The sequence below is a fragment of the Antechinus flavipes genome, chromosome 2 (assembly GCF_016432865.1).
Source record: "Antechinus flavipes isolate AdamAnt ecotype Samford, QLD, Australia chromosome 2, AdamAnt_v2, whole genome shotgun sequence".
In the NCBI taxonomy this organism is placed as follows: domain Eukaryota; kingdom Metazoa; phylum Chordata; class Mammalia; order Dasyuromorphia; family Dasyuridae; genus Antechinus; species Antechinus flavipes.
The window spans coordinates 369,888,501-369,916,388 of record NC_067399.1 but is presented as its reverse complement, the minus strand read 5'-3'; the positions used below and the strand labels follow the sequence as shown (position 1 = coordinate 369,916,388).

General features: G+C 37.8%; 1 protein-coding gene across 1 annotated transcript in view; it reads left to right on the top strand.

Moving 5' to 3' along the window:
• KIF26A (kinesin family member 26A) overlaps window positions 1-27,888 on the top strand; it is a 168,535-nt gene that overhangs the window by 113,300 nt on the left and 27,347 nt on the right. Inside the window, exon 5 of the mRNA XM_051978274.1 lies at window positions 4,801-4,984. Coding sequence (XP_051834234.1) covers window positions 4,801-4,984 — 184 coding nt within the window. The remainder of the gene's footprint in view (window positions 1-4,800; window positions 4,985-27,888) is intronic.

Below are 27,888 nucleotides of genomic sequence, written 5' to 3'. Positions count from 1 at the left end.
ATTTGAAAGTATTGGCCAATACCTATCCCCTAGGATTGTGAAAATAGTTGATAATGTGCACATAGTTACAAGAATATTGGTAATGTTAAATGATTCCTCTGCCTGGGAGAACATCACCAGTCATTACCTCCTTTTTCCTGGGTTTGGGCAGGGCATTTTTTATCCAAATAATAATTAGTTATCTTTTAATTCTGTACCTGGGGATTCCAGGGAATGAAAAAAAAAAAACGGTTGAATCACAAGTGCCCTCCCAGAAAGTAATAACAATTGATTTCTATTATGCTGTAAAATTAAGGAAGTATTTACTCAGGAAATGAACTTGTGAGGTTCATAGAGTTTAGTGGGACGGAATCTTAGAGATCAAGTAATCCCAACCTCTTCATTGTATAGGTTCAGCTGAATGAAATATCTTGTTCAAGCCCATAAAGGTAATGAGTGGCAAAGAGAGGATTTGAACTCAGGTTCCTTGACTATATTCTTTCCATTGTACCACACTGCTTTCCTTATTGTGGATATGATTGATTCTCACCATTTTACAAATCAGAACACTGATTCTCAGAGAGAGATAAGTGAAATTTACTGGTGACTATTATTATTATTATTATTATTATTATTGTCATTTTAAATTCAGTACTTCTCTCCCAACAAGCCTGTGAGCTTTCTGGGCTCAGAGGTTTCTTCCTTTCTTCCTAGTCTACTCACAAATCCCAGAATTCTAGGAAGTGAATCCTCATGATCTGAGTTGTATTTACCTAGAAATAGTTTAAAAAACAATCTGGTAAAGAAAATAATGGAAGTTATTATTAAACCTCCCTTTAGCTGAAGAAATAGGCTCAGAGAAGGAAAATGATTTAGCTAGTTAAACGGCAAGTAAGTGTTGCAATTGATATTCAAACCCAGTTTTTCTTCTTATTGTTGAATCTTATTTAATCAGATGAGTCTTTCTGCTATGCTACATACCTCTCACAACATACTGCACTTTTAAGGTAAACCAATAATAGTTTGGGTTTGGGTAGAACAGTGGAGAGAGTGTTGAGCCTGTAGTCAGCAAGACCTGAGTTCAAATCCGCCTCAGATACTAGGTCTATTTATCTGCCTCAGTTTCTTCACGTGTAAAATGGGAACAATAATCACACCTATCTCACAGGATTGTTGGGAGGATCAGATAATAGTTATAAAGCACTCATCACATAGTAGGTACTTTATAAATAATGTTTGTTTCTTTCTTTTGAAATTTATATTTCACTTCAATATTCAGTTATTAAACATTGACAACTAGTGGTTGAGAACTCTTGTCATTTTCTGACTTCAAGTAGAGAATGAATCCAAGAACACAAGGACTGGAAGGGACCTTAGAATATAGAACATAAAGTATTAGAACTAGAAAGGACTTGAGAACATAGGATCACAGCATAAAATGCCAGACCTGGAAAAAGCTTTAGTATATGGAAATTGAATAATTGCTCACATTATATGCTACTTTAAAGAGAGGTTATATAGTATAGGGAATAGTGCTCCTAGGATCCTAGATTAAGAGACCTCAGAGATTATCCAACCCTTTCATTTTCCTTTTACAGATGAAGGAAGTTGAGACTCAGGAGGGATGTAACACTTAGCTACAAGATTTAATGGAACGTATTGGGAGATGCATCTTAATGGAGACCCATGCTTTTGGATCATCCCTTTTATGCACTGGAGCTTAAAATAAAAAAAAAAAAACTATTTATAATGGAAATCTTTCTAAAATAAACCACATATTCCTGTTGGTAAAATGTGGATAATGCTATCTCCTCCTATCCTCTGAATGTGTTTGAGCTTATTGAATTAGATGGAAGTATATAAAAATTCTTTTCACTTTTACATAGCATCTTAATATTTACACAAGAATACAACAGCAACAAAACAATAATTTTGCAACCATGATTTCCTTACCAGTATGTAATGGTGTGTTACATACCAGTAACAGTTATGTTACCATTTAGTTAGTAACTGGGGTAGTTAGGTGGCACAATAGAACTTTTCCTGCGTTCAAATCTGGCCTGAAACACTTAACTAGCTTTGTGATTCTGGACAAGTCATTTTAACTTTGTTTGCCTCAGTTTCCTCATCTGGAAAATGAGCTATCTGTTCCATATATCTTGGAAATCATGAGCACAATTTATTGGTTGGGTTCTCCAGGGTATTTTGAGGTCTTTGTTTATAAGTATTTGCTGACTGTCAGTCTATGAAAGATAATGAGTCTCTGATGTATAATTCTAGCCACTAGATCATGTCTTGCTAGGTATTTGATACATACTTCTTTGCATAATCTGCATCTATCACTAAATCTGTAACTCTTAAGGATATGTCTTCCATAATTTCTGGTTACAGTGATTTGCTTCTGAATCACCCTATTTCCACCAATTTGGATGACAACCATATTTTGTGTCACTTTGTTGATGATATACTCTTGGCTGAGGGTATTCCCCATGTTCTACTTTTGAATCTTAATTGTTCCATGGGCTCCTCTATTATTTTCATTCTTCATCATCATAGTCTTATTCTCCTCATTTTTTGGATGGAATTTAGAAATGATCCTGGGACAAGCTGATATCTTGTAACTAGTCTTTTGTTATTTTTGAGGATACAAGCTAATCAATATACATTGAAGAGTAGAAAGGGCAGTATATGAGAATCAACATAGTAGGATGGGAAAAGCAGTAGATCAAGATTCAGAAGACCTATATTTGAGTGCTGGCTCTCTACAGAACCTCAAACAAATCATTTGAATTCTCTGGATATCAGTTTCCTCATCTGTAAAGCAAATGTAAGGATTCAATCTATGGTTCTCAAAGGGTATTCTTTAGCAGTGAGTAATTCCAGGTGTAATCTAGATTGTAGAGAATTACATTCAGATTCCTCATTTTTTTTTTTGTCAATGTATATAATTGCCAATGTATACTTTAATTCTTTGCAGCAAAGAATAGTATTGTATTGTGAGTCCCTCCCTTATATCTCCTTCCCCATCTGCAACTGACAACCACCGAATTAGGTACTCTCCAAAATTTCTTTCAGCTCTGATATTCTACAATTCTAAGATCATTTTTCTGTTTTAAATTCTATAATCCTTTGATCATTATATATGAACACTATATGTTTTACTGAATGGCTCATCAGAGTCATTATTAGAAGCACCAGTTACTGGAATGCAGCGACACCCCTGTGGGCCTCTTGGAGCTTGGGGGACTGTTTCCCTGGACACTAAATGTCTCCAGATGGCTGGGTCCTTTGCATTCTTGTGTCTGCTATTTATAGTTCTTTTGTCTCCTTCTTCAGTGTCAGGCTGATCCTACCCCCACACTCTTTACTGTGTCTGCTTCTTAAAGGCAGTATGGTGTAATGGTGAGTGCCCTGAATTGGAAGAATCCTGGCTAGGTTACTTACTACCTATGTGATCTTAGGGAAATCATAGCTTCTCCAAATCCTACGGAGAAACAAGCTAATCTGTAAGGTTTCTCTTGGCTCCTAATCCTGTGATTTTCTAAGCATCTGTTTCTAATTTGCTATGGAACCAAGGAGTCCAGTTCAATAAGAATTATGGCAAAATGAAAGTAAATGAACTCTGAGTGAAGCCTTAGGGCCCTCTCCCCTGTGAATAGCATGCATGAGCTTAGGGCAGGTACTTGGGACTACCTGCTTTCTCTATTCAGAGATCTCTTGCATTCTTCTTGGTTCTTATGTAAGTTCCATAATGCCATGCTTGGTATAGTGTTGAATTCTCACTAGTTGAACTAATTTAGTTTAGAAATTAGCTTGAAGGGGTCAAGGTGTGACCTTTAATTTTTCAGTGGTGCTTTGCATCCAGAGTTCTATTCTGTCAAGTAAGAATCTTCAAGAACTGCCTTTGGGCTTTTGATCCCCAAATGTTTAAAATTTGTCCAAAGGCTTTTCCCCAAAATACTCATTCATTCATTCATTCAGAAAAAATGTAATAAGCACATGCTATGAATAAAGCATGGAACTAGGAAGTTTATATAAAACAATCTCTGTGATAGTCATGGGCAGGAGAAGAAAAGATGAGAACAGGGAATAGTTTAGTTATAATTCAGTTTGATTGGGATGCAAAATGTAGGAAGCAAGATAAGGTTTAAATATAGGTTGGGACCAGGCAGTGAAGGACCTTGAATGCCAATCTAGGGACTTGGCATTTTACCTTCTGGGTAATGAGGATCCAAGTTTATTTTAAGTTAATTTCACTAAAAACAGCTGGAGATGTTTTGCAATGTAAAGAAATGCCTTCTTTTGCAAAGTAACTTGTTAGATCCCAGGATATCACTTTCCCAAACACTAGTACCAGGAAAACCCATCTGGTCCAGCCAAGTGACAAGGGACTGATTTCAGTAATTGATGATGTCAATGAGATTTCCACAGCCTTCAACTCAACTGCCAAGTGGCTAGGAAAAAAGTTACTGTATAATTGAAACTCTGCTGGGAGAGAAATTAAGAGACTATCTTGCCAGCCATATTTCTATCCATATTTTCCTCTATTAGTCTCCTGATGGTGTGTCCTTATGAAATCTGATTAGAATGGAATGACTTGATTTGCTAAGCAGGCAGTAGGGACAGCGCACATCTGTTTTGCCCGTCTCAATTGCAGAAATGGGATGGAATGTAACGTGATCTCTCTCTCTCTCTCTCTCTCTCTCTCTCTCTCTCTCTCTCTCTCTCTCTCTCTCTCTCTCTCTCTCTCTCTCTCTCTCTCTCTCTCTCTCTCTCTCTCTCTCTCTCTCTCTTCCCCTTTTCTCCTATTTCTCCTCACAGAGCAGCCCAGAAACTCAACCTGGCCTCCAAGAAGAAGAAGCCCCACCCACCCTTGACCCCAGCGCATGACTTTTCCATCTATGGGACAAACTTCAGTGGTGTGCTGCAGCTCAGCCCTCCTCCGGCACCCCCCTGCCTACTCAGATCGGTGGCCAAAGCCAAGGAGAACCCGGGCATTGGGAAGGTAGGCTTGCAAATGCATGCAGATCTGAGCCAGGTTTGGTAGTATGTGGCAAAGCTTTGAATAGGCAAATGCTACTGGAATGAACTACAGATTTTTTGATGCTCTGATGGAGCTGAGGAATAGGATCACAAGATCAAAAAACATTTCTGAATTTGGAGTCAGAAGACCTGGCTTCAAATTTCAGCTTTCACTTATTATCATGAGACTCCAGATAAATCACACAGTCTCTCTGGGCCTCAGTTTCCTTATCTAGAAAATGAGGGAGTTGGGCTCAATGACCTAGATTTCTTATTCTTTAGTGTGGATGTTCTCTTCACTGTGGCAGCTTCTCTTGAACCTCTCAATCTGAACTTCCCATTCTTGGACATATCTTCTATAAATCTTCCAGTCACTCAGGGAGTCAGAGACTTTCTTATTGGTCTCTTAAGAAATAATAATTCCTAAAAAATGACAGAGCCACAACTATATACTTGATCTTCACAATTTGAGGAAGGAGATAGGACAAGTATTATAATCCCTTTTTTACGAGTAGGTAAACTGAGGCATGGAAAGTAAAGTGATCTGCTCTGGTCTTCTTAGGATAGAGCTGGGATTTAGACCCACATCTGAGTCTCTGTTTAGTTTTCTCCTTCATTGCTTTGTTTCTACTTCTTTTGGGAGATGACCCCTTCCATATCACTATGCATTATGCTTTTAATTATCTTTGGAGGCATTGTGTTGTTTGTTAATCCCAGATTAAGCTACTCCTGCCACCTGCAGGGGCATGAAGAGGTGGTATGGGAGCTGAGATGGATAGGATTTTGGAGACATGGCTGTGCCACCTTGCAGACAGCAAAAAAAAAAAAAATAAAGTTATTGAAGGTTTTTGATGGGGATAGTGACTAATTAAAAGCTTTGCTTTAGTCTAACAAATGTTACTTGTACATGATTATCATTATTGTTATTTTCATGAAGATTAATAACCACTCACATTTATGTGTATACACACACACACACACACACACACACACAATCTTGAATCTTACAAAGCACTTTCTTCACAATACTCTATTAGGTACTTAAGAGTATTATCCCCATTTCATAGATGAGAAAAAAACAAGTTTTAGTAAGATGACTAGATTATTGTGGTAGTGAGAAAATGAGATTGCAGTCTAGGGACTATGTCTCCACACCCAACTCACAAGATTGCTTGTTGTTGATTTCAGGTCACTGAAGTGACATCATTTAATGAGTCAGTGTGAGTAAATAAATGCTTATTGACTGACTTCAGTAAAGACTTGGATGTAGATCTTCTCTCCTCTCATTTCAGGGGACTCCTTATGATTCCCACTAGGCATTATGACTGAATCTAAGGTACTCAGTGTTTATTAGTAATTGAGAAAATTACATTGCATTTTATGTCCAAGAGTGGGAATTAAGAGGAAAGTAGTCAAATCAATGGAGAGCTAAAATATGTAGAGCCAAGCCAATTTACCTGGAGAGAGTGGGGGAGGGAGGATGGAGCTGTTAGGTGGTAGGAGGTCAGAGAAGTCCCTTTCTAGGCTGATTGGAGAGAGAACCAAACAATGATGCCTAAGGGTCTAGATTAATATGAGAGCTGTTTGTGTGCACTTGTCTTTCTCTGGGAGTGAGAGTGAACTATTGGATTCTATTTCTTGTTATTGTTTTGTTTATGTAAACATATATGCATCTCTATGTTGTTCATTGGCATTCATGTATTTATGCTCATTTTTATGAGTGTGAGTCTCTGTAGATATGGAGTCTGTGCGCGTGGGTATAAGAAAGTGGATATATGTGTGGCTGTCTCTGATGGGAGGCAGATCTGGGACCTTAAATTTATGCATGAAAATAAATATGTGTGTGCCCATCAGTCTGTGCATGTGTATTGGGATCATTTGTGTGAGTGTGCGCGTACATTTAAATCTCTATGGAGATGAATCTCTGTGGGTGTGTGCTCATTTCTTTGGGAGGGTGTGTATGTTTGCAGATGTATCTGAAATTTTCTGTGGGTATACAATTGTGGGTAGTGGTGATGGAGCTTTCTTTGTGAGAGTTCACAAATACCATTCTAAATATGAGTCTCTGTGGTGTGTGTATGAGTATATATGTGTGTGTATGTTTACATGTGAGTGAATCTCTGTGGGTGAGCAGTTACCTTTTTATGTCTGTGTATCATTGTGAGTGTGGACATGAAAATCCATCTGTTGCTCAACGGGATGCTTCAACAAAAGAGAATGATGGTCTTCCTTGTTTGGCTTCTTAAGGTAAAATCTTTCCAGGTAGCCAGACTATAGTGGGTCATTCTTAGTCTCAGTGAAGATGTCTTGTTCCTCACAGAATCCCAAAGCTGGGACTGAAGGATATTAGTTCTGAAGAGATCTCACAAGTTACCTATATACATCTCCCACATTAAAAAAAAAAATGAAGAAACTGAAGACCACAAAGAGAAAATATTCTAAAATCACACAATTTCTAAATGGCAGAGTTGGAATTTGAATTCAATTTATATCACTGAAAATCCAGTGATCTTTCTAGTGTGCCATTTCCCCCCCATTATGCAGGAATTTCTATCACAGCTTCCCTGATTGGAGGTAGTTCAACCTCTGCTGGAGCTTCTCCAGTAATAAAAAGTTATTTGTGGGTCCTGATGTTTGAAGGGTGTATCTTTCTGTTCATCTCTGTGGGTATGTGAGTGTATTTGTGTTTCTGTGGTTGTGTGTGTGTGTGTGTGTGTGTGTGTGTGTGTGTGTGTGTGTGCATGTGTGCATGTGCATGCATCTGCCTGCATTTGTGTATGTACTAATTTTAAAAATTCATAATTTATTTTTAACATTTGTTTTAAACAATTTTTGAGTTCAAAATTCTCTTCCTTGGCTTCTCCCTCAAGTAATGTGACATATCAATTATACATGTGATATCATATTAACTTCCGCTTCCATATTAACCATATTACAGAAAAAAGCAAGTGAAAAAATTATGCTTCAATCTGCACTGAATCTATCATTTCTCTCTCTCTCTCTCTCTCTCTCTCTACTGAGACAATTGGAATTCAGTGACTTGCCCAAGGTCATACAGCTAGGAAGTATTAACTATCTGAGGTCAAATTTGAACTCAGGTCCTCCTGACTTGCTCTATCCACTGGACTACCTAGCTGCCCCCTCTAGCACTTCTCTTAATGAAAATGGATAGCATTTTTCATCATGAATCCTTTCATCACGAATCCATGGATCATTGTCTTGATCAGAGTAGCTAATTCTTTCACAGTTGATTATTGTTACAATGTTGCTGTTACATACAGTGTACAGTGTTCTCCTGATTTTGCTCTCTTCACTTTGCATCAGTCCATGTAAATCTTCCCTATTTTTTTCTGAAACTATTCTGCTTATTTCTTATAGCACAATAATTTTCCATCCTAATTATATAACACCAACATATTTGACCATTCTCTAATGGATGAGCATCCTCTTAATTTCCAGGTGCCAATTTTTAATGGCTGTGAGTAATTCTGACTGTACTGCTCACCTATAAGATGAAAGTATTAAATTCGATTATCACTTAGATCCCTTCTAACTCCAAATCCTGTGATTCCATCTTTTAAGACAACCTATTTCATTATTTTAGGTTCAGGAACCATATCTTACCAAAATTTTTATCTTCCAAGTCTAAATTTTCACACAGTAGGTTCTTAATAAATGTTTGTGGAATATGAATTATTGAATAACTCTGATTATTAATTCTGAAACCAGCTTCTCTCTTACTCCCTTCATGCATTGTTCCTATTTCTGCTTAGGGTCAACTAATAGTGCAGTTGTATCTGACTCTTCATGACTCCACTGGGGATTTTCTTGGCAAAGATATTGGAGTGGTTTCCTATTTTCTTCTCCAGCTCATTTTACATATGGGGAAACTGAAGCAAGGTAAAATGACCTGCGCAAGGTAATATAACCTGCCCAAGGTCACACAGCTAGACAGTGACTGCAGCTGGATTTGAAATAGGTTTTCCTGAGTTGCCCATAAGGGTAAATAGAACAAATCAAATCTCTGTGACAAGACGGGTCTTCAGACTATTGAAGACATTTGCAACATTCCCCCTCAGCTTTCTCTTTCCCAGGCAGAACATGCTTAATGACTTAATTCAAAGTTTCTTAAACTTTGCAACCCTACATGGGGGTCTCCTAACTGGATGTGGGGGCTGTGAAATTATGATTCCTTATCAGTAAATGTTTGATTTGTATACTTAATTTTATTTATTTAGATAGCTGGGATTTCTCTTGAGAGAAAAGGGATAGCGAGTGGAAAATGTTTAAGAAGCCCTGACTTAACTGATCTTGATATGACATACTTTCTAGAAATGCTTTCCTCATCACTCTCATTGTCATCCTGGGTGAGGTCTAGCTTTCATTGTTCTCCTTCACTGTGGTGCAAGGAATTGAACCCATGTGTTCTGAGGTTGACCCTCTCTTTGTTTCAAAGCCGGCTTTCCATTTTTTCACTCATTAAAAGTAGGAAGACAGCATTCAGGGAGACAAGCATATACTGCATAATATTTCAATTTTCTGTTTCCCATATTCCGTGGTTTGCTGATATAATCATATTTGGTCATATCTTCAGTAAGAATAACCACTGCCATTCCTTTTTTCTCCCCCCCCTTCACCCCCAATTTCCCAGAGGGGATAATAATGACCAGATGTGCCTAACTTGGCCACACCCTTCAAAGTCAGCTTCTCCTCATCATTGTGGGTGTTTGTTCCATTTCATGCTTACAGGCAGCAAGCATTTATTAATTATCTACTACATACAGGGCAAGAAGCAATGAGGGGAAGTAGATATAGAAGGCTCAGAGATAGGAAGGCCCAGCTTCCAGTCTGCCTCTGACACATGTTGGCTGGGTGATCCTAGAGAACTCAATTAACTTCTCAGAGGCTTTGCAGGAATGCCTTGATATAAAGAGCTTCCTCACCCAGGAGCTCCTTACTTCAATGAAATCACATCTGAATCTTTAAAAAATGTGCAAAGCACAAAATCAGAATTATAGGCAGCCAGGTGGTACAATGAATAGATCACTGAACTCAGCAAGACTCATCTTCATGAGTTCAAATCCATCTTCAGATCTTTCCTAGCTGGACAAGTCATTTAACAGTTTGCCTCAGTTTCCTTATCTATAAAATGAGCTGGAGAAGGAAATGGAAAACCATTTTAATATCTTTGCCAAGAAAACCCCAAATGGAGTCATGGAGAGTTGGACATGATGGGAATGACTCAAAAATAATAAGAGGAAATACAAGGATAAGTCAGTTATGAATGAGCCTTGCTTGCCTCCATAAGGAACTTGCTGTATATAAAGCATTGGATTGGTGTTGGGGGAGATATAAAATTTTCTTTCTTTTTTTTTTTTTTTTTAAAGGGAGATACAGATTTTAAGTAAGATATGGGTAAGGCCTTCATGTGGTTCATAACTTAATGAAGAGAACAAGACATTAACAGTTAACTAGCACATGCTTGATCAGTGTATTAAAGGTCATTACTTGAAGGGACTGCAGGGAGGGATCAGAGAAGGCAAATAATGACTTGTGTTGGCCACCAACCAGCTTGGCAGCCTCTGGCTTCCAGATGCCAGAGTCCACATAAATTTATGGTCCCCTCAGCAGCATCTGTGTTGGTGATGGGTTTCTTTGATGGCTTCCAAGCCAGCTGTGAGCCTCGCCTTGAGTTTGTAGGGTTTAGAGCTTGTGGTTGGGAGAGGCAAGACCAAGTCTTCCTTCTTTCTCCCTCTTCATTCCTTCACTCTCTGTGACAGCCCCGCTGAGGTATGGGAGAGTGATACTGCAGGCAGTTTTCCTGACCACAAGGGTTTCCTTTTTTTCTGATTCCTATGTGTTTGATTAGTGATCATTGGAATACGCAGTGTGTTCTTCTTTGGGACACAGTTTTCCTGCCTTCCCAGAATTCTGCATTCTGTGCTACGGTGGCATAATTTATATACTGAAAACATTCTCCCCTCAAACCTCAATGAGTTGGCAATAAAATTTTGTAGTGGAATGGCTCGTGTGTTTAAAAATAAAATCACGGCATATACTTCATGTGGGGACCATGTGTCTAGAAGAATGGCTTCCTTATAAGGTTCACTAAGTCAGTCGCAATTGCAAGTACTATCATTATCTAGCAGATGACTTGCCCCAAATTTCTGATAATACTTTGCTTCTCCTCTCTTCTTGACATAGAAGGTTGAGTTTTCGGCTGGAGCAGGAAGAACTGAATTAAAATCTAGCCTCAGATACTAGCTAGCTGTGTAACCTTCGGCAAGTCGTTTAATCCTGTTTGTCTTCATTTCTCTCTGGCAAAATAAGGTAGAAAGGGGCAGCTAGATGGTGCAGTGGATAGAACGCCAGCCCTGGAGTCAAGAGGACCTGAGTTCAAATCCTGCCTTACATACTTACTACTTCCTAGCTGTGAGACCCTAAGCAGGTCAATTACTCCCAATTGCCTTAGCAGAATAATAAAAAAAGAAAGAAATGGCAAATCACTTTAGTATCTTTTCCAAGAAAACCTCAAAGGGGGTCAGACACAACTGAAGATGACTTAAGAACAGCAACCTCTACTTCTCAATACAAGGTTTTCTCCAATGAGCATCTATTATGCACCTACTGTGTGCAAGGCACAATTCTAGGCATTGATGATATAAAGACTAAACAAAAAAGTTACTTTCTTTGAGGAATTTACATACTATTTGGGAGAATATGTACTAAAAATAGATACATTTACATAGATGTGATTATTTGAGAGAGGCTGCCTTTTCTTATAGTAGGCATTTGAATTTAAATAACAATGTGGCAGAATTAGCAATTCTGGTAGAATTCTTTTCTTTTTGTGGCTACACAGCAGTTTATTTAAGCATTTATCATTTGTATGTTGTATGCATGAGGAGCAGCATGGTATGATGAATGATAGAACCAGAATCATAGACTTAGATTCAGATCCTGCCTCTGGCACGTACTAACTGTGTGATCTGGGATAAATCATCTAATCTCTTAATGACCCAGGCAACTCTCTAAGATTATAAATATCAAAACCATTTCCGATCTGTACTGGTGCAAAGAGTTTTTATGCCAATTAATCAAAAGTCTGGACAAAAAAATTTTTAAAAATGTATATATTAACTTCCACATTAGATTGAACGCTATGTCTTAGTCATCTTTGGACTTCTCCAGCTTCTACACAGAGTAAGTCTTGAAACTGTAATCTTATTCGGGTGATCATTCTGTCTGATAATACATTGTACCCATCTACACTTTAAAGGACAGTGTACATGAACTGCTGTGGTCAAACCTCTGATGATGTTTCTCTGGGCTTAGTTAGGTCAGTCTTCAGGCCTCAAATGTCAGAGACCCAGCTTGGTAGAACTGTTAGAGTTTGTGCTTGACTGTTCCAGCGTGCATTTAGGAGTCTATGATTACCTCAAGACTATGGGCAGACACTGGATTTATCCAGATTGCATTGTAGGCTACACAACGTAGGAACTTAATAATGATGATCATTCCATGAAATGTTTTAATGTCTACAAAGTATTTTTCTCACAACAATCCTAAGAGATAGATTATTTAGGTATTAATAATCCCATTTTACAGAGGAGAAAACAGAAGTTGAGTTATGAAATGAATTGACTGGTTATATGACTAATAAGTGTCCTAAACTAAGATTCTAATCCAAGGTCTCTTAACTTTAGGTCCAATACACTTTCATATATATATATTGTAAATGTATATATATATATAAATATATATAGTAAACATGTGCATGTGTATACATGTATGCACAAACAAGGCATACACAGCACAAGTATAGTACACAATTATGTGTATGCACATACATATACATGTACATATTCATATATGTATATATTTCATTTAATAAGTATTTCTTTCTTTCCTTCTCCCTTATCTTTTGTTGCTCGCTATCCCTCTTGAAGAGAAAACCAAAATTTTCATTAGCAAATATACATAATTAATCAAAATGGCATCTCTCATGGCCATGTCCAACAGTGTGTCACATTTTGCATCTTGAATTCATCACCTCTCTGTCAATTGGTGGGCAGCATAGCTCATTGGTTCTCTGAAATTTTATCTGGTTATTGTATTGATCAGCAAAGTCAAGTCAAAAAGTCAACAAGTCACTTATTAAATGCTTATTACATATAAAGTTGTTTTTATCTACAATGTTGTATTGTATAAACTGTGTATAAATTCTGCTTACTTCACTTTGCATTTGTTCATACAAATCTTGTCAGGTTTCTCTGAAATCATCCCTTTCATCATTTACAATTCATTAATATTCTTCTCCCATAATTTGCATGCATCTTCCATAATTTGTTTAGAATTTCTCATTTGGTGAATACCTCCTTTGCTTCTATTTCTTTTCCATTACAAAAGAGCTACAATAAATATTTTTGTACAAATGGGCCCTTTCTCTGATCTTTTTGGGAACATAGGCTTAGTAGAGGTATCACTAGGCCTAATGGTATGAGCAGTCTAATGACTTTTTGGATATAATTACAAATTGCTTTCCAGAATGGTCCAATCAATCCATAACTCTACCATTATATTAGTATGCATTAATAATATACTTGTTTTCCCACAATCCCTCCAATATTTGTCATTTTCTTTTTCTTTTCCAATCTGATGAGTGAAGTAGAACCTCAAAAAAATGCTTTAATTTGCATTTGTGATTTTTTTGATGATTCTATTGGTGATTTTTTCTCCCCATATGATTGTTGAAAGCTTGGATTTCTTCCTTTGAAAACTATGTGTTTATATCCTTTGACCATGTATTAATTGGAGTCTAATACTCATCTCTGTTTCATATATGCAGATGACCATCTACATTGCATGAATTTTTAAATGATTTCTCCAGTCCCAATGAATCCAACTTTCTCTCTCTCTCTCTCTCTCTCTCTCGCTCTCTTTTTCACACACATACACACACACACAAATACATATTTACATAGTCAGGGGTGCATATTGTGGCCCTGAAATAGAGCAAAGCTAATTGGCCCTTGTGGGGATAGAACCCATGACCTTGGTCTCATTAGTCTGATGCATTAATCAGCTGACCTATGGGAGATGTGCTTTGAGATAATCCAGAAGAGTTTCTTGAACAGGGGAATGCTATTTATGCTACGAACTCTGGGCCAAGAAAAGCAAGCAAGTCTTGGTCATTATTCCAAAAGCTTCTTAAAGAGGTCTGGACCAAAAGCAAGATTTTATGTCTGAGAGAAAGAGAAGGAATGATTTCTGCCCAAGATGAGTTTTTAATCTGGTTGGAAGAGTATAAGATAAAAACAATATAGGTAGTACATAAGATAAATATCACATGTCACCATTATAGCAACATTGCACAACAGAGCAATAACTAGGAATTATAGCAGTTGAGTCATCGTACCACATACTGTGCCTGGGATGGTTGCCATGTACTGTACCTTCACCTGGGGAAAGGGAGGTAACACTTTTTTTGTCATGGGGAAGGCCTAGAGTGGGATGAAGCCACTGGTTAGGAGGCTGCCCTCAGGGAGAAGAATCAGGTAACATCCTATTTTAGCCATTCATTCTTCCTGACATAACTAAATGCTAAGGGCAGTTGTTTCTTCATACTTAGTGTCTTAAGGTTTGGGAATGGAGTTCCCAACAAAGATGACTACAACAAAGATGGCCATATTTGGGGGTTGAAGCTGAGAGTAGAATTAAAAGTTAACCCCTTACCCCCAACTAACTCCCAAGCTATGTTGACAGAATATTAGATGTCCAGTCTTCTCATTTCACAGAGGAAAAAAGCCAAAATTAGAGTGTCAGATCAAGGAAAGGACCCTAAAACTCCTTATATCCAGGCTAGTATTCTTAGGAAGATTGTTGATGTGGCTCTCAGGGAAAATGGTCTAGAGTTACTTTGGCCCCAAATTCATGAACCCCAGAGAGAGCAGCTCGAGAAACACTTCCGTGGTGAGCAGGGGCCTGAATTGTTTGGGTATGGGTCATGGAGGGGTAGTCTCTGCCCTCTGCTCTCTTTCCTACCTGTTCAAAACCTTGTTCAAATCTGCTTAAAAAATGTTAGTTCCTCAGAGCTTGGAGGGATTTTACAATATCACACTCATTTATGGAACACTTTCCTTACCTTACAATTTCCCTGTGAGATAGGTAGTACAAAGGAGGAAACTGGAGCTCAGAAGTAAAGTGACTTCTTTGGAACTATATGACCAGTAAGTGTTGGAGTTGGGACTTGAACTTAGGGCTTTTCTGATTCTGAAGCAGTATCCTTTCTACCACCCTATGCTGCATCTTACAACAGGAAGAGAACTTAGGGACAAATTTGTCTGATTCTTTCATTTTACAGATAAGGAAATTGAGGCCTAAATTGCAAATTCTTTGTTATATTATGTCACACACACACACACACACACACACTAAAAACCCAGCATATCATGTGAGTTTTTTTATATCCCAAATTCTAGAATTGTGGTTTGGACAAACATCACCCAGCATTTTGTCTTTGCACATAGCAGGTGCTCAGTATAAATAGCTATCAAATAAATGAATGAGGAGCTCATCTGAGGTCACATAGTGACTTATTGACAAAGCTCAGTACCAGAATCCAAATTTCTTGAGTCTGAGTCCCCCATTCCATTATATATAGGAGAAAGTAAAAATTCTGGCTTAACTGGAAACTTGGGAGCAGTAACTAGATGAGAGTTTATGAGGACTTAACCTTGGGTGGGATTTCACATAGTAAGTATCAGAGCTAGGATTCAGTCTCAGGTTGTCTAATTCCATTGTTCTTTCCACTATGTCCACATTGTTTGGTGGTGTAGACTCACTTTAAACTACTTTGTTGTAGTGGTTCAGTTGTTTTTCAGTCATTTCGTTCTTGTTGTGAACCTATTTGTGGTATTCTTGGCAAAGGTACTTAGCAAAGGTTTCTCTAGCTCATTTTACAGCTGAAGGTACTGAGGTAAATAGCTTAAGTGACTTGCCCAGGATCACATGTCTAGGAAGTACTTGAGACCAGATTTGAACTCAAGAAGATGAGTTTTCCTGAGTTCAAGCCCTGTACTCTTATCTACTGCATCACCTCTCTGCCGTAAGCAGAATCAGACCTGAACAATATTGATATACCCACCATCTTTGTGAGTGTAATGGTAGTACACTGGATATGTATTAAGATGCTGCCTCTGACACTTAGCAGCCTTGTGGCCATGTACTCATGGCCACAATCTTTCTGGCCTCAACTCTCAAATCACTCAATCTTTCTGGTGTCAACTCCCCCATCTGTCAAATGGGGATAATACTTGAAGCATTTATATTACAAGGTTGTTCAAATGAGATGTGGATGGCTAGTTCTGTACAAACTCTCAGGTACTATATCAGTGTCAGTACATAGAAAGGCAATTAAGAAATACTTTTTTTTGGATTTAATTATATTTTCCATGCTTGCCATTTTCCAGGAGAGGCAGTGAATGAAATATCTCAGAGTATTATGAGATCATTTATGCCCTCCTTCCCTGCCTTGGTCAAAAATGGTCTGGAGTATTGCTCAAGTATTTAATTTTTCTTGGGAGGGGGGGCAAAGCAATTGGTCTTAAGTGACTTGCCCAGGGTCATACTACTAAGTTTCCAGTGTCTGAAGCTGCATTTGAAATCAAGTTCTTTTGACTTCAGGACCATTGCTCTATTTACTGCACTACCTACCTGCACCTCAGGTGTTGAATTTTAGGAGGGTTTTGACATACATGTTTGGAAGATGGTGACTAGATGATGAAGAACCCATGTAAAGAGTATGGAAAAATATGATAATTGTCTTTAAAAATTTTAGGGATTATCCTGTGATTTGTCTGTTGGTAGCAAAAGGCAGAATCAGGAGCAGTGAGAGGAAGCTGGAGAGGTGTAGTAGATTTAGGTTTCATATCAGGGTAAGTCTTATCAACAACTAGAGTTTTCCAGACGTGGAATGTGTTATATTGGGGGGAAGGGGTTTCCCTTTCCTTAGAAATCTGAAAAACAGAGGCTAGATGATCACTTTTCAATATGTTAAATTATAATGGTGATTCTTTTCAACTATGGATAAATGGCTGCTCAGGCCCCGTCTGAGTCTAAAAATTCTGACATTTTGTGAATAGGGAAAATTTCCCAAGAGTGATTTGTTCTGGGATGGAGAGACATATTGGGATATCTCTGGGAAATTCTTATTCAGGAAAGGGTTCAACTAATAACCTATGAGTTCCCTATAAGTTATGAGGTTGTGTGTATCTGTCATTCTTACAATGAATGAAATTTCTTAAGCTATTAGTTGTCTATCATGCAGCCAGCTTGGTCCTTCTTCCTTTTTCTATTCACCAGTGACACAAGAGTTCAGACCATTTAGGTGAACCTCTTTTTAAACATGAGGAACCTATATGGGGGAGAAATTAAAAAAAAAAACAACTAGATCCTTTTAAAACACACACACACACACACACACACACACACACCAAAATGGTGTCGGTCTCCCTGGATGTCATTAACTTTAATGTCAGAATGGGAGGAAAGGTATCTGAAAGCCATTTAATATTGTCACTGAAAAGAAGTTAGATTATGCTCAATTTCTGACATTAATGTGCTACTTAAGATAATTTATCATATTGTGGTATTAAAAAAGACATCCTTTTCACTGGGGTGGCTGAGTCGAATCCTAATTTCCTCCCCCTTGCCCACAGTCTCTGAGAACACCACTGTGTAGCTGGAAGCCTTTTTCATGTAAGATTTTTTTTCCTTCTGGGGTACTATTCAGAGCACTCTTTGTAATATCCCAGCGTATAGAAGAACCACTTAAAGTGCTCATCTCTTCCAAAGATGCTGGCAGGCTCCCCCAATCCTCCCACCCCCCAATAGAAATAATAAAATCCTTTCCATAGGAGACAATGGGAAAGAGGCACTTAGAGGAAAGCACGAACCAACAAACCGGTTCACAAGCTGGGCATCGGCAAAGACTACATTTTGTTGTCTGAGTGCACTGGCTGGTATGTTGTTTAATCATTAGCTCTTCTCTGTCTTTTCCCTCCTATTTTTCACTGGGCCCCAGCTAAGTACCAAGAAACCCATTGACTCCAGGATCACCTAGGTTGATGGGACTTCTTGGTGCCTGGTTGAGCTTTGACTGTTTCCTTGATGACAAATAACAAATTGGTGTTTAATTCCTCCTCCCCTCTCCTGCTCCCACTCCGTGTCACTAGTTTTCTGGTAAGAGGAACGTTTCTGAAAGCAACACAAATTGCCCACTAGCTCTCTGGAAAAAACAAAAAAACAATAAAAAAATCCCACCTTTTATTCTTATATTGAGATGCTCTCAAATCCAGAGAACATATTTGCCTGCCAAAGGCAGGCTAAGAAACAGAAAAAAGAAATTGTCGAAAATTACCTGGAAGGATACATTTTCTTCTACTTTGCAGGACCATTTGAAAATGAAATAGTTTTGTTAGTGTCATCTGGGAATAAAGAATCGATTCGTGCCTAATAGAGGCCAGTTTCTAAAGAGTACAATATAAAAGTGTTTCTTTAAGGTTCTCCCTAGAGAGCCAGCTATTCAACTGCGTGCATAGCAATTTTGCATATAAATTTGCCATATGCTGAAAGGGGGAGAGTATGGAGGGCTTGTAAGAACTATCCACAGTAAACCAATTTTGCAAGGGTTATATATCTGTCACTTACAATTAAATCCATGAAAAATATTGGCTCTGAAATAAGACTTTGGTAATTTGATTTACGCTGTAGTTGAGAAATAAGAGATTCCACTGGAAAATGGACGGTGGCATTCTCCAGTGGAAAATGAAATCGGGTAATTTGATGGTAAGAAGTCTTAATTCAGAATGGTTTGTGACTAAATAAGCTTGCTTTACAAACCTGCCTGAACAGCCAATTGTGGGCGTGTGTTGCACAAGATGAATTTCTCTGGGTATCTTTGGCTTTCGATACAGATTTCAGGGGTATCTGAAATGCCCCTGCCAACATGCTCTCATGATCTTTATTGCTATGGGCTGAGTTCTTTATTCAGTCACAGGATATGAGGATTGACTATTGTGCTGTTACGGAAATGGAGAAGAATTTCTGGAATCAGCCGCGTGCCTGGTGTGGAATGAAGATAATCATGTCTTCTCATGCTTTTAAAACATGCTAGATTAAAGCTTGTGAATAAATTCATTGATAGTCCTGGATACTTGGGAAATGCGTATGGAAATCGATGGAAATTTATTGAGTTCTCCTGGAGTGCACCAGCAGTGTATGTCTTACTTAATTTCAAAAATTTCTAAAGTAAGTCTAGACTGGGAGCTTTCTGAGGGATTGGAATCATAGATCTGGAAGCGACTTCATTTTATAAATGAGGGCATTGAAGCCCACAATGTTTCAGGCGCTTGCCTGAGTTTACACAGCTATTGAGAGGCAAAGTTTGGATTCAAATCCAGTCTTCTCACTCTAAATGCCTCACTGGGATGCCTTGAAGGAACCAGAAACGACTTTTTTTCCCCTTCTCTTGACCGCAGTGTTCCTTAGCATAGCACTGAGCAGAAGGAAGAAGAAATGTGGAGACTTGAACTGACCTCTCAAATTCTCTTGGTGCATTTTATTTCATTTAGACTTTGACTTTGCCTTCATCCCATTCTCCCTTATATCATATGTTACATGTGTAGATGTTGTATGCCTTCTGTGAGAGAGTAAAGTCTTAAAGAGCTGAGGAATTTAGGAAATTGATCGTAAAGATGACAGTGGGATAATATAATAGTATTGGAAATCTTCATTTATTCAGATATCTTCTGAAATTCCCTCTGCCAAAAGCAGAGCATTGAATACATTTTTGACTTGCCTTAATGGTAATTTCATCTTTCAAATGGAGGAGGAAGCAATGAAGGAAACTACCCTTCTGGACCTTTATGAAGGCAGAATTGTTTATCCAACTAGAAATGATGAGAACTTTGTGGAAGATGGGCTATAAAGTGACTATTTTGTTTACTTGTTGTTATTGTTGTTGTTAGTGTATCCCCTGCAGCTAACACAGTTCCCAGTACAATTTTTGGAATAAATTATTATTTCATTGGAATAAGAAATTCCCAGTGTAGAAATTCCCTCTATTAAGGCAAATCTACAACTTCTCTGCAGTGTTAAGTTGTTTCTTGGGGCACTAAGAATTAAGTAACTTGCCCTCTCTGTTAGAGGCAGGGCTTACTACTGTTCCATCTTAACATTTGTGATAGAGAAGGAAAACTGGGCATAAGTTGACAGATATCCTCTATTGGGGATGATTTCATTCTTTGCATTTGTATCTCCAGTGCTATCAGACTGCCTGGTACATGGCAGGTACTTATTAAATTGATTGAGTTGGCAAAATGAGAAATAGGATTCTGTGGCTTAAATCTATAGAGGAAGTCAGCCTCAGAGGAATGGGAAGCTCTCTAGAATTAACTTCTGAAGATGCAAAGATGAGCTAATAAGGACAGGAGAGTGGTATAAAGTAGGGCTTTAAAAACTTTTTTCACTTGTAATTCTTTTTGTTTTCCCAAGAAGTTTTTATATGACTGGATATATAGGTTTTAAAATAGGCATTAAATCAAATATTTACTGATAATAAATCAAATTCTTGTGGTCTTCCTGCCCACATTTCAGTTATAAGATCTGTATATGGGGTTGCAATCCATAGTTTAAGATTCTGAGGCCAAGAGACCAGAGTGGAGATATAGAAAATCCATCAAGCAATTTAGATTTAGGGAGAAGAAGTATACAGAAGATGGAAACAAGAACAGGTAACAGATAAATAAAAGGCATGAAGTGATCTTCTATGATTAGTGTTAGGGTTATCTAGATTGCTAAGTATAATACTTTCTCTGGAATTACCCTTCATATTCCAATTCCCATTTGTGGCTCAGGTTCCCATTGCACAACTGATTATTACTTTTGTCAGGGTACTAGGGATAGCTGTCAAACTTTTTTTCATAAAAACTCATTTAAGAAACCAGTGAGGCTGGATAATAGGCTGGGGCCAGATTACATAAGACTTGAAATGTTAGGTTAAGGACTCTTGTATTTTGTCCGAGGTGTAATAGGTAGCCACTGATCAGGAGAGTGACAGGGTCAGTTCAGTTTCTTTGGGTAATTATCTTGACTGCCATGTGATTGGAGAGAGGAAAGTCTGAAAGCAGTTAGGAGACTATTATAGTAGTCCATGTGAGAATTGAAATTGCCTGAAACAGCATGGTAGCTGGGAGAGTGGACAGAAGAGAACAAATTTGAGAAATGTGGTGGAGATAAAATCTTCAAGATTTTGCTACTAACTATATATAGAAAGTAAAAGAGAGATGGAGAAAAGTAAAAGGTGACTAAAGAGTTCAAGGCTATGTATTACTGTACCAGTAGCAGAAGGAAGGACTTGAAAAGAGGTATGTATTTGGAGGGGAAGGTGATGAGTTCTGTTTTGGATATGTTGAATTTGAGGAGAAGTTTGAGGAGGAGCTTGAGGAGGAGTGTTCAAGTTAAGATTCTAGTTGGAGATGCAGGACTACAGTTCAGGAGAAAAATTAGGGATAGATGTATACTTTTTTTTTCCTTGATGAGACAATTGGGGTTAAGTGATTTGCCTAAGGTCATACAACAAGGAAGTGTTAAGTGTCTGAGGTCAAATTTGAACTCAGGTCCTCCTGACTTCAGGGCTGGTATTCTATCCACTGTATTATCTATTTAAAAAATTTTTTTTATTATATAGCTTTTTATTTACAAGATATATGTAGAGGTAATTTTTCAGCATTGACAATTGCAAAACCTTTTGTTCCAACTTGTCCCCTCCCCCCCACCGCCTCTCCTAGATGTCAGGTTGACCAATACGTGTTAGATATGTTAAAGTATAAGTCAAATACAATATATGTATACATGTCCAAACAGTTATTTTCTTGTACAAAAAGAATCAAACTTTGAAATAGTGTACAATTAGCCTGTGAAGGAAATAAAAAATGCAGGTGGACAAAAATAGAGGGATTGGGAATTCTATGTAGTGGTTCACAGTCATCTCCCAGAGTTCTTTCGCTGGATGTAGCTGGTTCAATTCATTACTGTTCCATTGGAACTGATTTGGTTCATCTCATTGTTGAAGAGGGCCATGTCCATCAGAATTGATCATCATATAGTATTGTTGTTGAAGTATTTAATGATCTCCTGGTCCTGCTCATTCCACTCAGCATCAGTTCATGTAAGTCATTCCAGGCCTTTCTAAAATCATCCTGCTGGTCATTTCTTACAGAACAATCATATTCCATAATATTCATATACCACAATTTATTCAGCCATTTTCCAATTGATGGGCATCTACTCAGTTTCCAGTTTCTGGCCACTACAAACAGGGCTGCCACAAACATTTTTGCACATACAGGACCCTTTCCCTTCTTTAAAATCTCTTTGGGATATAAGCCCAGTAGTAATACGGCTGGATCAAAGGGTATACACAGTTTGATAAGTTTTTCAGCATAGTTCCAAATTGCTCTCCAGAATGGCTGGATGTATTCACAGTTCCACCAACAATGTATCTCCACTGTATTATCTAACTGCCCCTAGGGATGTATACTTAAAGTTCATTAGTTTTGAGATGGTAATAGAATCTATGAGATCCAGAGAGAGAATTATAGAGAGTGTGCATTTCTTTTCTCATGTTTTTTCCCCTTTTGATCTGATTTTTCTTATACAACATGACAAATATGGAAATGTATTTAAAAGAATGTCATATATTTAATCTACATTAGATTACTTGCTATCTTGGGGAGGAGAGAAGTAAAAGAAAAGAGGGAGAAAAATTTGAAACACAAAGTTTTACAAAAATGAATGTTTTTGGAAAAATAAATACTATTGAAAAAATAGAAATATGAGAGGTGATGAGAAAGAGCATTATTTGAGAGAGGATAAAGGGAAAAGAGATGAGCTTATGACAAAGCCAAGTGGATATACATGCTTTGAGATTGAAAAGAATAATGAAAAGAAGGAGAAATCAAAGAAGAGAACCAGGAGAGATCAGTGTCCTGGAAACTGAGGGAAGGAAAAGCATTCAGGTGAAGGGGATGGTAACAAATGTTAGAAAAATCAGTTGAAGTCTTGGTTTTTGGATTTTGGACTAGTAACTTCTAGGATATATAGCAATAATAATAAAGTAGGGGGTCAAGAAGCAGATGACAATGAAAGAATAAGTAAATGAACATTGAGAAAGGGGTAGATAGTGAACTTTTTCTAGAGATTTAGGTTTTGGCTTACATTTCAATCTAATTATGGTCCTTAGCTCAGATCTAGGGCCAATGCATACCTTTGATGGAAGGATAGTTGCATTCAGGAATTGCTTTTTGTACATTTTCCCTTGTGGCTAAGAAACCCAGCAAAGTTGCCTGGCCTAGTGTAGGGAACAAACCCACAACCATAGCCTTTTAGCTCAGGAAGGGGTGTGCTGGAGCCAGCTCAACATAATCATTAAATTTTCAGTGTGAGCATTTACACCTGGGAAATCAGCAATCAGCAAATGGCTATAAATCAGGACGAGACTTATTGTTTTGTTGATTGTCTAGATTTTAAAAAGTGATGGGGAAAATGTTGTTATTAATATATGTTAAATCTAAAAATGTGTTGTGTATGTGTATGTGTGTATATATATATGTATATATGTATGTGTGTATATATATATATATATATATGTATATATATTTTTTTTTGTAAAATAAAACCAAAGAACACCATCAGATTCTTACTGAGGTCAACACTTCCCTCTCCCTTATGTCTTCTATACCGTTTCCCAGGTAGTTGCAAATTCTATCAGTGGAATAATAACAAACAGCCTCATATTTTGCCCTTAGGGCACCTTTCATCTGTAAATCTCAAAGAGCTGCTTGTGTGATTATGTTTTGCTATCTGTAGAGGTGGTGATTATATTGGGGCTTCAGAGCATACTCCATTTGTTTGTTTATTGATATCATTAGCTATAGGGCCATGGGACAACTGGGGATTTGGATCTTTGATCTTTATTTTTCATTTTTTAAAAATTCAGCAGTGTTGATATATGCTGAGGTCTCCATAGAACTCTTACCACCACTGGGTCAGTTAAGGATTGTCCTGACTCTGTCTCCATCCTCCATCCTTGTCCCTTTCTCTATGCCATTCAATCCCTTTTTTGTCATTTTATCAGTCTACTCTGGTGAAACTTCTCACTTCCTTAGAGCAAAGGGGAAAGGAAGACCTGGATTATCAGCAGTTCATGTGAAAAAGAATTAGAAGTTCTTAGTGGACTAAGAGTTTTTGGTGCCATGTTGCTGTCAATAAAATGAATGTGATTTTAGGTTTCCTTAATAAAATCTAGTTTCCAGAGGGAGGGAAGTGATAGGACTGCTGTCTTTTTCCCTTATCAAGACTACATAAGGGGTTTTGAGTCTAGCTTTGGTTTGTTTGTTTTTCCAAATAATATAATTTTCCAAGTTACAGGTAAAGACATTTTTAAACCTTCAATTTAAAAAAAATTAAGTTCCAAATTTTCTCTCTCACTCTTTCCCCCTCCCTGAAATGATAAGCAGCTATATAGGTTATAGGTTATACATGTAAATCTAGTCTGCTTACCACATTTTAGGAGAGACATGGATAAGTTGAGAAACAATGTTGCATAGTGGATAGAGAAAAGACCTTAGAATTAGGAAAACCTAGGTTAACAAAGAAAAACAATTAAGCAAAAACAACCAATGCAGTGATTGCATCTGATGGCATACTCACCGTTCTGCTTTTGTCATCATTCCTTACACTTGCCAAGAGGAGAAGGATTATGTTCCATTATTGATTCCCTAGTACCATTATTCTCTTTTTTTTTTCTTTTCAGTTACTCAGTGATCATTTCATTTGCATTTCTGAAGTCATTATGAATATTGTTGTCCTGAGTCTACATATTTCATTCAGTATTAGGTCACACAAATTTTCCCATTGTTTTTCTGACTTTCTTATTTTAGTCAAAAATATTACATTGCATTCAAAGCCCATTTTCTTTTATTTTCTTTTTCTTTCTTTCTTTCTTTCTTTCTTTCTTTCTTTCTTTCTTTCTTTCTTTCTTTCTTTCTTTCTTTCTTTCTTTCTTTCTACTCATTCCTTGATTGATTGGCATTTACTCTGGCTGTAGTTCTTTGCTATCACACAGAAATTTTTTTGTTTTATATTGGACTTTTATATTTCTATTGGTTCTACTCATTGCTTTAAATTCTGGTCTCTAGGGTCAAATAGAATAGGTTGAATCCCTCTTCCCAAAGCTGCTCTTTAAATACTTAAAAAAAATAGTCAGGTTCCCTCGTCACTGAACTAAACAACCCTCAGTTCTCTTGTTGTGAAGATCAAATAGTGCTTGGTACATTATAGATGCTGTATAAATGCTTACTACTTTCCACTCCTTCTCATGATTTGAATCCGTCTTCATCATGCTGGTTGTGCTCTTTGGGACACTGTCCAGCTTATCCCAACCTCTCATGCTTCCTAACATTTCTACCCTTTTCCAAGTTCTATGATTTCTTCAAGGCCCAACTTAAAATTTCAACCTCCTTCCTGTACCATCTCAGCCCACAGAAACTTCTACCTCTGAATTCAGACCTTCTTTAGTTACTGTAGAGTTACTATTACTGTGAGTAACTAACCCAAGATTAATACAACCTAAATCTTGGCAGCAGAAACAAGAATCCATATCTATATGGATTCTCTAGAATGAAAGAGCCTTAGAACTTCAAGAGCTATCAGTGAATATCATGGAGCCTAATTCTTCTCCTCTGCTCTTTGTGCACAGACTGCTTACAAGAGGCACTGAGTTGGGCTGATGCTTCACAGCTAAGTGAGCTAATGGATAGAAAGATGGACTTTAAAATCAGGAAAATCTGAATTCAAATCTTGTCTCAGAAACTTAATAGCTGTATAATTCGACAAATTTTATTTTCTCTCTCAGTTTTCTTATATGTTAACTGAGGGGATTGGACTCAAGGATCTCTCATGTTCCTTTCAGCTTAACATCTATGATCTATGATTCTATCATGTCTCTGGCTTAATTCTCTTCTTCCTTTGTAAAGTGAAGATAAAAACCTTTTCTTCAACTTCTTCACAAAGCTGATTAGGAATATTAAATGAGAGAATAGTGGAAAAATTAATCCAGGGCTCCTGATTCTTGGGTTCTTTATAGCCTGATCAGAACTGATTACTGAATTTATAAATGCATCAGTATCTGTGGTATGCATGTGCTATTGTGGAATGCCTACTTCATGCTATTCCATTCTGAATTATTCATACATCCAATGAAATGGACTACCATGAAATTTCCTCTCCTTAGATGTCTTTAAGCAGAGATAGATGACAACTTATATATATATGTTATAGTAGGGATTCCCTTTGTCTGTGGATTAGCTGTTGAGGGGCCACCTAATTATTGAAGCCTGTGGCTCATCCATATATTAAGTCAACATGTGAGGGGCAATGGATGGTTAGCTAGATGATGTAGTAGATAGCGTTCTGAACCTGGAATTAAGAAGGCTCATCTTCCTGAGTTCAAATCTGGTCTTATACTTACAAACTGTGTGACCCTCGCCATGTTACTTAACCCTATTTGTCTCAATTTCCTCATCTGTAAAATGAACTAGAGAAGGAAGTGACAAACCACTCTAGTATCTCTGCCAAAAAAGCCTCAAATAGGGTCATGAAGAGTTGGAGATGTGATATGGTACAGTAGAAAGAACACTAGACTTGGAATTAGAAGATGTTCCAACAGTAATTTACTTTGTGACTTAGGTGCACAAATGCTAAGTGAGATTTTCGGCAGAATACTTTCTGCCTTAGGATTTGGGGATTTTTTTTTTGGGGGGGGGAATGGAATCAGGGAAAATTTCATGTAGGAATTGACTGAGTTGGATTTTAAAGGATGAATATTCAGTAGAAAGTGAGGGAAGGATATGAAGGAAATCCCAGATATGTTCTTGTTCATCCTTTGTTTTTGAAGAAACCAATTGGATTTAATTGTGAATTGGAATTAAGTGAATCAGTTTCGGTAAGTTGTCAGACTCATTTTCTCTTCCTGACTCACTGAAGTTCAGGGGCAGACAAAAGTCAAGAAGACTGTTGGTCTTCTTGTGTCGACATGGGATACAGTGATGTGTCTTTGATGTATGACCAAGCCCTGAGCACTCCACAGCATCTTCTTCAGTTGCCTTCATGGCCAATAGATGCAAATGTTCTCATTTTTCCATTCTACCAGGAACAGCCTTCACATGGTAGGGGTAGAATGCTCCTAACTCACTGACAGGTTTGAGGATTGTAGGTTACCCCCAACCTCGTTTAGCCTGTCTGCCTTGATGGTGTGGTTTCTATACATGCTACAGCTTCTTGAAGCCACAGGTGAGAGTTGGTGAAGGTGGACACCAAAGGTGGATGAGTAACCCAGAAGAGGGCTCAGCAAGCCCTTTCACCAGAGCCATTCCTCCCTGAGAACACCCCATACATTCCAAGTATAGGATAGTCTAAAGGAAAGGCAAAGATAGCAGAATAAAAATGAAAGGATTTTTGCGGGGGATAGAGAACAATGTATTGAATGAATGGAGGAGGTGGGGAAAAGGATAATAACGCCAGATTTTGGAGGGCCCTGTGAATGTGACTTAGAGAAATTTGACTTGTACTCCGGAGGGAGCAAGTGAGAACTTTTGAGTGAAGGAAAGAGAGAGAAAAATTTTACTTCAGGGGCATGAAGGACAGATTGGAAGAAAAGACAGGGGAGATAGGAAGGTCTGTAAGGAGGTTGCTAAAATAGTACAGGTAGATGGTAATTAAAGTAATGAGACAGTTGTCAGAATAAGATTCTACAGAGGTAGAGTT